This window comes from Saccoglossus kowalevskii, chromosome 15 (assembly GCF_978046115.1).
Source record: "Saccoglossus kowalevskii chromosome 15, keSacKowa6.1, whole genome shotgun sequence".
Taxonomy (NCBI): Eukaryota; Metazoa; Hemichordata; class Enteropneusta; family Harrimaniidae; genus Saccoglossus; species Saccoglossus kowalevskii.
Window position 1 is genome coordinate 7,895,974 of NC_140655.1, and position 16,450 is coordinate 7,912,423.

Genomic DNA, 16,450 nt, shown 5'->3' on the forward strand with positions numbered 1-16,450 from the left:
GTTATACTTGGCGCAACAAGAATCAGTTGAATCAAAGCAGCCAAAAGTTCAAATGTTATTCATTCGTGAATAAGAAATCCCTCCTTTCAATTTGATCACACAAATATGACGGCAAATGATGTGGAACACTGACTGAAGAACAATTAAGCGACAGTGGGGATAATACAACAGTGGGTGTTTTGTGTTCCTGGATTTATAAATTTGTTTTCTACAACTATGAATTTAAAGTGCCTGTTCAATGCCCACCCTCACGTTTCCCATTTTAGATCTGTATCCCACTGAAATGGGCAGTTATTGATTTTTTTGCTGAAAATGATTACTCGTATCCAAGTAAATTTGGGATATTTCTCGTGTTGTAGCCACGCCCACCTATCTTGAAACGGTCGACTGTTTCCGGATTTCCGACTCTCGCCGAAAGTGCGCCACCAAAATGCCAAAATGTGAGAGGAAGTCATACCTCTGAGCCGTAATAACACTGATCATTCAGTATACTTTTAAACGATATACATTTTTCAGTCGGCGTTTTTTTCTTTCTTTTTTTGTCTATTTTCTTTTCTTTTTTTTTGAGTGAGAGTTTTTAGATGTTGTGTTGTGGGCAGTTGCAGTGAAACGTATAGTCATAGTGTAAGTATTCACACGTTTCTAATCGATCCGAAGTGTCGCATACGACTTATTTACCACTTCCGTGTCACTGAGAATGTTCTAGAACCGTACTGTGTCTGGGTGGAATATTCTATATTTTTTTAGAAAATGGTTGAATAGGTAATAGAACACTGTAGGAGGCAATAGAAGGTAATGGAACATTCTAGAAATTTGTAGTAAATTCCAGACTCATTATGTATGCTGATGTAATGGTCTATTTATAGACAGTGGGGGTATATATAGGGGAGTTGTTCAGAACTGATTTCAGATCGGAGATCTCGTTGAATTGTATTGGAGTTTAAGTATCTAGTTATTGGAGTAGTGGAGTTTTACCGCGTTATTGTACTTGATGTTTGCGGAGTATAATAATATCAGTACCAGTTGAAACCTCATCTGTTGGCTCCGTGTTCGTATTTTATCATCGCCGCCAGGGAAGTCTTTCTGTTACTGTTGCCATTTTGGTATTTGAACCATCACACCTGTACTATACCAATTACGGTAATATTACGTTGCGTGTGACACGAAGGTGCGACATCAGTGGACGAAAGCCATTTAACCTCAGATTCATTTTTTGGAAAAACTGTCCTCATCCATGAAATTTTTTTATGTATAATGTGAATTGCCATTCTTCTTCCATTCCTCATATCTGCAATATCAACGTCATATCCGGTGTGAGGGATATTCAGTCATGCACTAGAAACACAATAATTCATTGTGTGTTCAAATATGAATATCGTTTTCATGGTTTTATTGCACGTGAGATTTAGAGATTACAATTAATTTTTAGTGAATTTTCTCTTTCACAATGTATACAATCTTAGATGTGCAAGTCAACACAGCTCGTGAAATTTAAGTAATACTAGTATTTATTACTTTTTGGGATAATTACAAAATTACGTGTAATCTCTCGCAACATGGTTTAGGTTATACGCCCTCAGTGTTTACCTACTCTAGACGCATTAAAGCGCGGTGGTCGTTGCGCAGCGCGTGTTCGAATTTCATGTAAATAAACAATGTATTTTACACGCGTTATATACGTCGCTATGAGTCCCATATCGAACAGGACGCGACACGACGACTGTTCTTCGTCTATAGGTCATCTGTACGATAAGAATGGTTTGCTACAAAAGTCCTGGTGGAGTAATGAAACTGAGGCTAAATTTAAACAAAAATCGCAGTGCATTGTGGATCAGTACAGCCAATACATAATGAAAGAATGTAACATGACAGTAAGTCGAGTTTATAGTCTCAGGTTATATGTATACCGCCATCACTCTGCGAATGCATGGAACGCTGACAGCCTGTGAGGGCGCAGTACTGACCCCGACACACTTCCTCTTTGATAGGTCAATGGACTGCAGACAAAGGGTGAAAACATAGCAGACAATGGAGGTGTGAAAGAAGCTTATAACGTAAGGCAACAAATTAATACCAATATTATAAATAAAAATATTAAAATGGAATGTTGATTGCCTCGTCATTTTTTTTTTCAATCATGGTACTGTGCAGTGGTTCGCATTGCGACACCCCCGCCTACATCCGCGGTCCTGACGTAGGGGGCACAGCAAGGGTATATCGAGATGTTATCGTTGCATGCGAACCGTTGTGGGTAGAACAGCCCCCGCACATATACGCAGCTATTAATTTGAATATTAAATAATGATCATCATGCATCTTTTCCGGTCCCCACTCTCAAAAATGTATAATGTATTTCTGATCTACGTAATTCAAATCCGTCGAATGCTATGGTTTTCCGATGTTTGTGCAATATTTGTATGTATTTTTTTTCTATAAGGCCAGACTATTTTTATAATAATAATATTTTTTTATCATTTTTGTTGCGCTTACAAGTCGGCGGGCGCGAGAAATTACGCTGAAATAAAATTATATTTTTATTTCATTTTCGGCTGTTGTTCATTCGGCGGATTCGCGAAACAAGGGATAATAAAAGTCGGGCCTAATTTGTAAACACATGCTACGTGTGTGAACAGACGGGGTCAAACACCCTAGCTGTACGAACATGGTTTCACAGGTGTAGTAGTAAAAATAATAGTCTGACGATTCCCGGTGACTGAGTAATATATATATATATATATATATATATATATATATAAAATAACTAACCTAACACGACGTATATTGTGTTAAAGGATATTGACACATGTAAAAGTGTTTCGTTTATTAATAAGCAGTATTTGTGATAATGCGGGGACACGTATTCTCTTTAGTCACTGCGGATCGAAATGTATGGTGTGATTTGCATCACGGCTAATATTGACGTCATTGGTGTATCGACCGCTGCCGGGGTTCAGTGTACGGTGAACGTCGGTGGAATGACCATTAATTGGGAAAGTCCTTGAAAGCATTTAAACAAAATCGCTATGTACTTCTGCTACTAGACGACTTGTTATCGAAAAAGCTTTTGAAATTCAGGACACGGTACTTCGTGTCTTAGATATAAACGAACTAAGGTCACGTGTATAGTCTAGTTTTGTCCCCACCTAGAGCGGGGTGGGGCAACCGATTTGTTTTTATTTAATACATGAAAGGGCGCGCGGTGTAATTCGCTTTCGGCATGTTTATACGGAAATCGAACGCGTGGTGCACATTACGCTGGAAATGAAATATCGGCAACCCAGAAATACACTGAGAAGGTACAAGTGCCGCGAGTCGTGTTTCCCTCCCATTTCGCGTCTCCTTCGTCCCTCGCTGTAACAGAGGGGGAAGAACGCGCGAAATATTAGGAAAGTAGGCGACTTAACGAGATGGCATCATTTGCATTGTATATTTGTATCGGCATTCATTTTCACAGTGAATATAATTCTTCATGTCTCATAATATGAGATGAATGACTTTCATAATTGTTATTAGGGTGAATCCGGATACTGTGAATATTTTTTTTAAATAAAAATATTTATTTTAGTCAGTTTTTAAATATGACAATAGTTTATCGTTATATACCACTGAAAGTTCTAATCCGTAATACATATAACAGTAGTGTAAAATTTGAATTCAGTTTTTTTTTTTTCTCAGCACAGTTTCACTCACAATATCCCCCCCCCAGTCACTCAATACCCTCTTCCCGATACCGCCCTCGTTCCAACTAATTACGTCTGTGTGATGATCGATGGTTCTTCTTATTTTTTATTCAAGGCATATCGGAACTGGAGACAAAAAAATGGAGTGATCGAACCCACTTTGAGGTTACCTGCAGTGAATCTGACTCAGGATCAGCTGTTTTTCTTAAACTATGCACAGGTGATGTGTCTGTTACGTTAATTACGCTCACGTGAACATTTCCACCAATCCTGGACGATCGACACTCCGTATTCAAGTGTTGATTGGTTGATTGATATTACATGTTATCTGTGAATGTTTCGTTTCCCGGTACATCGAGTTCATGAATGGTGGCGCCAATAAACTATGGCGTAGCAGCTGTAGACAGAGTCGTCATTATATAGCCGTACTTTGGAGAGAAAAATCACTGCTCTTTTTTGTGTTAACATCGTCTGACCTTTGAAATCTGTTTTAAAATTGGATTTATTATTTAAAAACTCAGTTATTCGTCACTCTTTTTTCATATATTGTGTCAATATATTAGGAAAATATCATGCAAATAATTCTCAAAGAAGACGCCTTGATTTCATCATCGGTTCGAATGCTCGCTTTTCAAGCCAAGCACTCTTTAGTCCTAAGAAGTGACACCTGTAGTGACTACTAGTATATAACAAGCACTGTTCAATTTAATCTCACTAACTGTTCTGGATATCTTGCCGTAATATTGCCCTGGTATTAATTATTGCATGCCCTGTCGAGTGGTGGTTATCATAGCATTATGTTTCAATGTCATTTCACCTGTTTGTCCGAGCAAGTAACTTCGCTAGTAGATAATCGTGCAATAATCACTAAACGTGGGTCAAATAATGCCTATCTATCACACCCTGTCGATTCATCGTTTGATTTTAAATGTGTTTAACACTGGTATTCTTGTCCGAGTAAGTCATGTCTGCCATTTTGTTTCAGCCTCGTTCGTAGCAGCATATTTATAATCACTAAACTATTTTACCGAATATCTATCTATTGCACCACAACTTTGTAAATGCAAAAATACCGTTTGAACTTATTTGGACTGGGGACAAGCCTTCAAGATGATGACGTAATTAAACAGAATACCCCGGCGCGCGCCATTGGTGTTTACAATTTATTATTCTAATGAGCACAATTTGGTGAGCAAGGGTTTAGTTAGCAGAACATTTTGTTGACAACATTTTTCAGATCAGTTCAGTCAGGTCAATAATAAAAACATTTTAAAGCTATTCAACATTCTAGGATTTCTCGTCTAATTCGGTGAGCAAACTTTGCTGACTTGCACAATGTTACTACCGAATTTGTATTTACATACATTGTAGCTTCATTGTAACAAACTCTTTGGGACATACAATTAGTTTGTTATAGTGAAATGTTCACTATAATGAAGCACATAATACATTGGGTTTGTTATGAGCGGGAGACATGCTATGTGTTCATTATATCGGGAAATTCATTATAAAGGTGTTCATTATATTGAGGTTACAGTGTATATCGTTTTACAGATTTGGTGCAGTGTATTCACCGCCGAGGGCGCTCGTCAGAAGATTTTGACTCGTAGACACAGTCCGGGGGAATACAGGTTTGTCCGTTGATGCAGTCGTTATTAATACATAGTCATTGTGGCAACTGGGAGCAGTGGCGGATCCAGAGGGTGGGAGGGGCGTGGGGGCCATGCTCCCCAACCCCCACCCCAAACGCGTGACGATTCATATCATCTGGATTAGGGACGACGTCAAAAGATCGATGTCGGATAAAAAACTTAATTCCTTTAGTTTTTTTCCAACCCCCCCTACCCCCCACTGAAACTTAATTGATAAATATTGGTCATGGCGTCAGACTACATTCATTATTAAATACAAATTGATAATCGAACAGTAGTATTGCATAGCAGTTGGTTGTCGGGTGGGTGTAAAGAGAGTTTACAAATGCACCTCATTTGACGCACAGATTTTCACTCGAACCAAACCATTTTTCTGTTTTTTCCCCTTTTCGGTTATTTCTGTCCATGATTGGATAGAACTACAAATACTCCAAGATTTTTTTTTGACTTCATTAAAAAATAAAATCGTTTTTGTAGGATGGAAACTTTTTGAGGTCAAAACCCCCACCCCCAAACTAAAGGAAATAAGTTTTTTATCCGACATCGATCTTTTGACGTCGTCCCTTACGCATAGCTTCTCTGCGATTTACGCCCCGTATATTTTAAGCGTAGCTTTGAGCCCCAATACATTTTGCTGGATCCGCCACTGACTGGGAAAGCAATGTTAACGGATTTTTATCGTTAACCTCCCCTCCAGAAAAAAAATCCGTTTAATACGTTTTTTTTCTCCACACAGTCAAACATTATAGCTGGTATGCCAGCATTTCGACAATGTCTATATAATGCTACTAGTCCATTTCAATGGCAGCAGACAAACCAAATTGGCGATGAGCAAAACACAGAGAGTAATATTGGATCGCTAAATCACGTCTTTTGATTTGATTATCAAACAGACGCCAAGTATCATGTTCTTGTCACGTGACTATGGGTGTGCGTGTTATGCGTATGACCCCGTTGTATGTACACCCGGAAACAGCGATGTTGTACATTTCAGGGATCATGGTACGATATAAACGGAAGTCGATGTTATTGAAGAACTATTGTTCATCCTAATATCTACATTTTCCGAAAAGCATTAATGTATGTCAGTGTTGTAGCTGTTGGTTGCCATAGAGACTATTTCAAACAAGAAATATTCACCGTTAAGAATTTCCAGGCAGGCAGGCAGACAGACAGACGCGCTTGTGACATGACACTTCTAACAGGAATGGTTCGTTTTTCGGAAAATTATGAGAAAATCTTTTCAGATGCTCAGGAATTATGCTACACTGAAAACTGTGCGTGTCATCGTTCCCATGATGCTAATTATTTTGAGAGAGAAAAAAAAAATGTTATATGAAACAAGTCGGTCGAATTTATCGACAGTACTTTTCAAAATACAATGGTAGTCCAAATATCAATAAATAGACTGTCGGTAACTTGAAAACAAACTATTCATCGTTGGTTTCATGTTGTGAACATAAAGAGTTTCCGGTCTTCTACATTTTTCAGTTGCTTGATGGACAAGTGTCTGGAGAATGTCTCACAATGTCTTCGTTTCAATATGTACCATTATAGTGGTTCGATCACGTGACTTACCACCGGAAATATACATTTCACTTCAGCGTCACCCAAAGGTTATTGTCACGTGGCTGTGTCTGGGTGACGCACAAACGTGTAAATCGTAGATACTGTGAAGCCAAATAAGGCAATAAGTAGCATGTGGAGCTAAATTGCAACTCAGAAGTTATTATTGTCCATGGCTTATTTAATAATTATCAATAGACAAATCCTGTTTAGTTCTTCGAAGTTACGTGACCCAAATGTCTTGATTTAAAAGTACTTCGTGTGTATTTTATCTGTAATCATTTAGGCCCCGTATCAGTACTATTTAAAAAGAGCGCCACCTAGCGGAAAACGAACACAAGGTTGAAATCGTACGATCTATTTATCATTTCATCTATTTTAGGGTCATCGGAGCGTTGTCCAACTCCCCAGATTTCTCTCGTGTGTATGGATGTCCAACTGGAACCAGAATGAACCCGGCAAACAAGTGCCAGGTCTGGTAAACCTACCAATAGCCGTTCCACTGAAGACTGGAGCCTTCGTGACGTCACATCAACGTTGTGGTTGCTTGGCGACCCCGCGGTCTCGTCATGCTGTCCCCCACCCTCGAATAGGGTCATCTTTCTTGCAGTTGGCTAACAGCCGTCCCAGTGGTTGGTTTAATAAAAAATACATCGTGGCGAATAGTTACATGTTTAGTCACGTTCTTAGTAGTGTGAGTATGTCGGTTGAACAAACAAATCACATATACAATGTACTTTCCGCTTTTTTGTGACTTTAATTGGAATAAAGTTTATGCTTTAACTGTTTGTCAGGGAAACACAACAGATTGTTTTCATGTTCTTAAATTCGAAGCCACTCTATTAACCCGTGGAAATAGTCTCCAACATCTCTAACCAGCTGTCGATTATTCGTGTCACATGACATATGGTCCTCTCGCTACTTTAAAATATGCATTGAAATGAATAAAAATGAAGTGATGTTGATGTCGATTTTTTTATATGACTCACTATTCGCATAATCAGATTGCGCAAGTCCAAGTGAAAGTGAGATATAGAAAGTGAGAGGTGGCCGAGTTGCCAAATTTCTCAATTGATAGATCACGTGATCCGACCATGCATCGTGACAGTAAACAACCTATAAACCTGTTGCAATATTTCAATATTTTTTTTTTTTTTGAAATTATCGATCTGTAAACGATCATTCACGTCGTCCTGGAACATCGCGCCTATCTCTCGAAGTTTCCTCGAATGCCCCAGACCTACTCTGTTTTGCCCCAGCTCTGCGTGACACGCAGTAACTACTACCTCTGTCCGCAAGGTGACAGTGAACAATGTAGATATATTCTTCGCGTATTTACGGGGAGCGTAATCGCACGCAACCTTTTGTATGAAGGTCATTAACCAACGAGGTGTTTCACATGACTTAAACGTGCATATGTGCTATAAAACAGGTTACGTTGTCAACCACCGTTGCGAGCGTAGTATTATCTATCCCAATATTAGATAGTTATGTGCACGGTTAGGAACTAACACCGTGTGAGTTTTCTACGGTCGTCTACTTTTCTTTTAAGTAGGTGGGGGACTGTGATATGACTGTGTTTCCTGTACTCGTGTTGTCATGTTACTGTTAATACATCGAAATTGTTTTACTAGTACCACACAGTACGCAGACAGACACGCCTTGAAATATGACTTCCGCTGGCAGATCTATTTATCGTTCTCAGTCTGAAAGGGAAATGCTGATTCAATATTTCTGATATACATTTAAATTCCAAGTAACAACCAATCCAGTATAACAGCCATCAGCATTCCAAAGTACCGGCATCTTTGCTAAAAACGACGATATCGAACTGGCGCAAATCTATCACGTAGGCGACGTCACCTTGAACCGTACATGGTACGATCGGTCGTGACACCTTTAATAATGTGGTGCATGAGGCCGGAAAGCCAATAGAAAAATAGGGTCCCACGATAACCCTGAGTCACATGATGGCAATGAGACTTTGTGTAAAAGGCGGCGGTGTGTTTGAACTGTAGGGTCAGTGTCATTTTACGTCGATTCAATTGTATTTTTCAACGTCGTAAACTATTCCCTGTTCGCGTTTACTTGGCTTCCCGTCGATCACAAGTGGCACGATGACATAGACAACAGCCCTACTCCTACTACTAGCTACATATACGTCACGCTTACCCTAAAGTATAATCCAGTATTACTAATTCACAGCAAATCCGAGCAACGCTTACGCACTGGATTATTCATTTCGTTGAATTAAGAGAAAATGTACGTATTTTAAGTCCTAAAATGAAATTGTGACATATTGATGACAAAGCCCTTAAATTATAGTTTATCCAAGTCTAATGATAAAATGATCATTATCACCTGTGATATAAGCAGCATGGCGACACCGGGGGGGACTGTGAAAAACGGATAGCAATATACTGTATATACTGTACTTCTAACGAACGCGGCGTTCTAACGTACTCATTGAATTTATTTATTTATTTATTTATTTATTTATTTATTTATTTATTTATTTATTTATTTATTTATTTATTTATTTATTTATTTATTTATTTATTTATTTATTTATTTATTTATTTATTTATGTATAATATACTAGTAAACAGTGACATACGGGGTATCGCGACCTTTCTTTTTGTCTGTCGTACATAGAAGTGTCCACGCCCTTTTATACAACGGAGACTTCTTTTATTTAATTATATTGAAACCCCTGCTTTACGCTATTCAAAAACGACAGCATTGAGCAGAGTCACGCGATTGAACACAGAGCCCAAACTGATTGACGAACCATACTACCGACAAAATGTATCTCGACCTCGCCCATTTATATAGAGCCGACCATGATGGATACTAAGAAGTGATAGGTTTGTTCGAGAACGCAACTCCGTGTCCACCGGAATTATGTCGACCCTCAGTCTTCGTGAAATTGAGCAATATTTGAATAAAATATGCTTGGTGGGTGTATGTATTCAAGGCATTCGAATATTTTTACCCCACCCGGGTCGTTTCCCGATACGAGTGAGCGTAATGAAATACAGTAACTACTCTCAGACTAGAGGATGTGACCCATGTTGATCCTTGACCATGACCGTTATTGTTAAATTGTGCCCCAATGATGAGTAGCTAGCGTGACGTATTTGTACGATCTCTGAACAAATCGTGGTCGACAGTGCGTGATGCAGGTTGATTTTGTGAACTCCAAACATGGCGTGTTTAGTATTTCTAATAACGTCACGCATACACGTATATGCACATAGTAAAAGTGTTTACAATGTTGGATTCCATAATTATGTGTAAGCTTCATGATTTCAATAATTAATCGATTTCACGTAATGTAATATCATCTCCTCTATCGCGACATTGATCGCGTCATTGACCTTGTTCAAATCGTGCTCGTTTCATATTTCCATATTTTATTCAGGAAAGCGACAACCACAAACACAGAATGAATCATAAGTCATTTCACTGCGTCATACAATATGCTCTACAATCGCATAAAAACGTGAGTAATTTTACGCTCAATGCCGGGTTTGTTGCCACCATTGTCACAGTTTCTCTGTATTTCTCTTGCAAAATTTAGGTGACCATTAGAAATTCTGGGAGAAGATATTGTAAAATACTAATTTAAAATTTGTTTTTGTTTCTACTTTTTAAAATGAATTCGAAATTTGCTGTTATTACCTAGTTTGGTCTATCCATTAATACACAGTTAATTTCATTTTATTATCTGATTAAATATTGGATATACGTTCATTAGAATCCCAATTATTTTAATTAAATATCTAATTATTTATAGTATATTTATAGGAATAAAAAACAGAGTCATTTCCGTTGTAGAAATATTTGCTTGTGATCCCTTATAATAACCTTTTTCATGTTTCACTGAAATGTTTAACCTTTGGGATGGTCTTCATATAAATCATTACGCTTGTATATAACGAATTGTTATAACACAGATGGATAACAAAAAAGCATCTAGCGTGATTTTATTTGAATATGTATCTCGAAGGATTATGGGTAACGCCATGTAATATATTTAATTGCATTGCTTGAGGTTATGACCGAAGGAGTGATATCTGCGTGAACTTGTAGTGTGAACATACGATCATCCGCAAAAGCTACACCTGTGATGAGCCGTTTGTCATTATACGATTACATAGGCATGTCAGAGATATCTGGGATGGTTCGGTGTTTGACTAAAAATATATAGAACTAGTATGCGCGGGTGAACTATTCGAACACATGGCTTTTAAACAAATCTGCGACGGCAATAACGCCAAGTTACGAGAGTTGTGATTGGTGCAAAGTATAGATAAGTAATGATACAGAACATCAGATTGGGGGGTTTATATGTAGAGGCGGATTCAACAAACTAGAATTCGTCGCTTGAGGTTAATACATGAATGAACGAACGATGCCGATTCCCCCGTGAAATAGTGATGTTCCTGACATGGTCGTTGGAAAAAAAACATCGATTTTTTGTACCTACCATGCGGCGAATCAAAAACATATTACCCACACTTAAAATAATAAACGTGAAGTTTAAAACTTTTGTTTGTTTGCCATTTAAAGAAAAGGAGTTTAAATTTCTGTTTCGCCCAAATTCACTTTACTTCTGAAAATCACATTGATAGACAATAGAGAGTAGAAAATTATATTGTTACAACCTCTAAGTCAGCACCTCACTTTTTTACCCCAAGTTAATTTCATTATAGATTTGATACAAACCAGGACGGTACAACAAAGAACGAGATGTCATGTGTAGCATACCTGTTTTTTTAAATAAGATGAACAGAAATGTGCTCTTTACTTTTTGAGGTAACTTACTCCCATTTAACATGATATTTTCGTGAAGGCAATTTAAAAAAAAATACCCCGGATGGAACGACAGTAGCGTTTAATGGCTTCCCTTTTTTGATTCGCAGATTAAGTAAGGCATCTTAAATTTCAGCATTAAATGTTAATAAATGTATGCGAACAGAATTGTTGCAGAAACAAGTTAAATCTTGTGTTTTCCTTAACATTGCGTTTTTTCTGCCAATACCGTACATACCCCACACCAGAATAGCCCATACGCTTAATGCACAGTTTCCGCAAAAGAATGTCATTTTCTGACTTTCTGTAAGATGGCGCAATCATGGAGTCAATGGCTAAATTTAGTGGTTGGGAGTAATTCCAAAATTCGTCCTCTGACGCTCTTCATAGAATCTGATTCTCTTTTGATTTTCTTTTGTCTTTTATTTACTCTGTTTGAAAAAATACAAACACAATCTGAATAAAGTGTAATGTATGTCAATAAACATTATTGTAAAATAATTATGCTAACGTGCGCAAACACACGCCATGAATTGAGTTCTTTGTACCCATGTATCAAAATGCAAACACATGGAACATAACAGGAAACAGACTATATTCAAGTTCTGATTGAAAGGATTTCGTAAACAGAATTTCACGTAATTTTACAGTTCCATTTTACACACACACACGTTAATCACCAGAATATGCGAACCTGTCAACATATTTACTTTTACCGTGAAAGGGCATTGAACGCAACTTACATGAATATGTCTCGGAGTACAGTACAACGTACTTCTTAACAAAAACCCATCAAAGGAGCTCTTATTACCATGACAACTTGTCGTGTATGCCGAATACGTGATGTTTATTAAAACAAACCCCAAATTACAGGATGTGAAATCGGATGTGAGTTTAACTATGTCTTAAGATAAATATCGAACGTTTTTTTTTTTTCAAATTCATGAAATAAAAAATGTGAGTGCATTGACACGAATACAATGCTTGTATGTTCTAAACACTGAACAGCTAATAACGATTTTTTTTAACTTTTCTGACATATCATCTAAAATCGATCGCACTATCAGGTGATTGAACTCTGAAAATATAATTAAAAGGAAGAAAGATACGATTTAGTAGGTCTACTCAAGCTATATGTAGTGTAACGATAAAGCCGATGTCACAATAATACTGAGTCACGTGATTGTGCGTAGGTGATTGCCCTCAATTATAATTAAATCGAAGGAACAAAAAAAAACGCAATTTCGATGCACGATGGGACTCACTTATTGCGCATCACGATGGAAGACCATGTACGTTAAAAAAACATGTATATGGAAAGGCACCTGAAGTATCTCGCGGTATTTTCAAAATATGTATGTGTAATAGCTAGGTGTTATGTCATACCCATCGAATCACTATGTACTATAAATAGTGTACTTATTTTGTAATAAACATTCGAGGCTTTTTGTAATAACCTATGACACCGTATCCAGGTATACTTTTCGTCTTATAATATAAAATAATAATAATATTTGCTATCAAATAATTATATGAGGTTATACCACAAAGTATGCGCGAAGACAGTACAGCGGAGTATCGACCGACGCGCAGCGGAGGTCGATGCGATGTTGAGCTTACACGCCTAATCAGTCCATATTTGGAATTTGCATTTCCTAATATAGCAGGATAAAGATACCCCGTAAAATACAGCACATTTACGGTACGCTGTAACTTACGGCGTTAAGGTGACAGATGTATAATAATAATATTTATTTCTTTATATAGCGCATCACACAAAAATAACATCAATGTGCTTGACGCGAAAAGAAAAAACAAAAAGTAAACATTCTAAGTCCAGCAGGTAAATTAAATTTAAAATTCACCGGTGTAATAATTCTAGATATGAATTTGGTTAAAAATAGAAAATGTTGGCGTAAACTAAACTAATCGATGAAATTGAATCTAAAATATTGAAAAAAAATCCCCACGTAAATTAACATAACTAAATGACATATTGACAATGGTGGACAAAATATAAAACAGGTCTATTTTCAACAGTGAAGTGGGAATTTGGCCAAAACTGCGTGACATTGAATTCATGGATAAAAAATATGATGAATATACATTCCTCCTTGACAGGAGTAAAACCAGAAAACTAGTGACAATTTACAGTAAATTTCACTTACAGTATATAATGATTGGCGCAATTTAGGGTTCTTATTGCTAAAAAGCTTGGAAACGATTCAGCTAGAACTTTCTTGTCACCATATTGTGGTAACATTTGAGAGGACTTGATTTGACTTCTTTTCACCAATGATGCCATCAATAGAAAAGAAAAGATTTCGTTGAATTCCTCAATTTTACGTCACTCACAAAGTCTATTATGCTAAGACCGCTTAGCGGGAGAGGAAAAAATGCAAAAGTGCGTCTGGGTTCAGTGCAGTTTCTATGTATACGTACTCTGTATGTGCGATGTATGTTTGCAATATAACTCGAAAATGAAAAAAAATGACACTCATGTTCTCCATTTGAGCCACAAGAACTAGTAACATCTTAAGGGCACGTTTCAAGGTCAGAGGATGTGTTTGTGTGTTTTCATACTATATATTATAGCTACACGGTGAAATATAGCTAATTGGTACACGTGTTCATGTGTGATTTACAGAACTGTGTAACATTTTGGGGTGAACTGTCAAGGTCAAAATATGTGTTTCTGTATGTTTGCTATTGAATTTAAGGGAGATATCTCTAGTGCCTTCAAACTTGACGCACATGTCATCCCTCGACAAGACCTGGTTATATTTTCGGAACAAAAAGTCAAAGGTGTAAGAGTGGTAATTTTCATTGCGGGGTTTAATTAAACACATCTAGCTGGCAGCGAAATAATTGAAAATGTAATTCTGCGAATAGATGTGCCCTGTACAGTGTATGCTTGGTAATGAACTACAAGAGGAAAATTTTGGCAATTTCAAATTTGAAACACGTGTTCCTGTAATCCTAAATACTTAGTTACATTTCAAACACAAAATGTCAAAGGTAAGGTCACTGACAATCAGCTACCTCGATTAAGCTTTACGTGTGACCATTTAAATTTTCAAGACAAAAGGTCAACGGTTAAGGTCTTAATATTCTTGTCTGTATTTTCGCAATATACTTCCAGTAGAGAAATATGTACTGCCTTCAAACGTCACACATTTAATACTATTTACAAGATCCGGTTAGATTTTAAGGTCACAGGTTCACCAAACACGTTGTCGCAGCCATAATAACTAAACTGTGGCTCTGACAATTGGTATGGATATTGATACTCAAGAAACTTGGCGCATGGTGGCATATCCCCGAGTACTGTTCAGTTAATTGCCTAAATTATTCGACGTGTCCATTCTGTTACGTAAACAAATCGATTAACGTTTTTTTTAGAAAATCATGCAAAGAAATTCTGTCATCGATTTTAAATTCAAATTATATGATAAATTTTGTATATCCTTCAAAATTACACAAAGCGATTGAAAGAACGAAATGCTGTATGTAGCATGTGTTATCAATAACTTGTATTCAGTATGTTCCACTTAAATGGAGTTACAAAATAGTATTAAATTTAATAATGTGACAACAAGCCTGCCTGAATATAATAGAATATAATTGTAGAAAATATTAACAAATCGCCCGATAATAATAAACATATAAATATATGAAAAATATTGTTAAATAACAACACATTTTACAGCAAATAGCATATTAATTATTACTTAATTTATTACAAACCACTGCACCACAGCTGAACTGTTATTTAAACTATTAATATCAGGCTCGTTTTTTTGATAATCTTTCAGATAAATGTGGAAGAACAGATCATTTGATAATTAACGTTCCCACACTTTTTCATTAACTAAACGCGGTGGCAATGTGTTGACGCGTAAGTGACAACAACACGCTATATGTATATTGATGTAGGAACACTCCTGCAAAATAGTTACATTTAAAAACATATTCAAATTAGTTCGGGGAATTCGATGTACAAAACATATCTATTACCACGAATACACGCAAAAATACACACCTTAATTTCGATTAAATAAGAGGCTTTAGATACTAATTTGCATATCCATTGTCTGTGAGTTTATATAAACTGATTTCAAATTTTGTCATTTGCACAATAAATTATGAGAGATAAATTCTGATTGAATAAGGGTAAAATATGATATCCCTAAATATTATTAAATACTTTTTCCGCAGAAACTTGTGCATTTTTTAGGGCAATATTCGGTAACCTTAACAATTCGTTGTTTGTATCTTCTGTATTCAAATGCCATGGGCCTGTTTTATGAGAAGTGTTTAATTTTACTAAGGTCTAAACTAGCTTTGGTGCTGTAGAAAACGTTATTGGTCATAGCCGACGCATTTCTGGTCGACCTTGTGTTGCGGTTTCGCATCACTGAGCGCAAACGTTTCAGAATCAGGGTCCATTCCTGAATGGCAGTCTCACGACACCTTAGCTTTAACTATGACGTAACCAACTGCGCCCACTCCTTAGTTACAATCCTGGCCTCATCCTATGTACGTGAAACACAGGGTACATTTTTGGCATTCCAATCCCAACACGAACATTCCCATATCAGCATCGCCTTTCCCGAAGAGATAACACCGATTTTTAAATGAGACAGGCGAGCACAGGACGGATGTGATCATGATTTCACAATGCATGAATATAGACGGTACAATTAATGGTGAATGTTACTTCGAGCATGGGAC

The 16,450-nt window shown here is 37.0% G+C and overlaps 1 protein-coding gene across 1 annotated transcript in view; it reads left to right on the forward strand.

Annotated features, from left to right (window-relative positions):
* The window catches only part of LOC144356681 (endothelin-converting enzyme homolog), a 100,979-nt gene extending 93,277 nt beyond the window's left edge, over positions 1-7,702 (forward strand). The window contains exons 17-21 of the mRNA XM_078011346.2: positions 1,738-1,871; positions 1,989-2,054; positions 3,796-3,900; positions 5,235-5,311; positions 7,281-7,702. Of these exons, the coding sequence (XP_077867472.2) occupies positions 1,738-1,871; positions 1,989-2,054; positions 3,796-3,900; positions 5,235-5,311; positions 7,281-7,380 (482 nt within the window). The 3' untranslated portion in view covers positions 7,381-7,702. The remainder of the gene's footprint in view (positions 1-1,737; positions 1,872-1,988; positions 2,055-3,795; positions 3,901-5,234; positions 5,312-7,280) is intronic.
* The last annotated feature ends 8,748 nt before the right edge of the window (positions 7,703-16,450 follow it).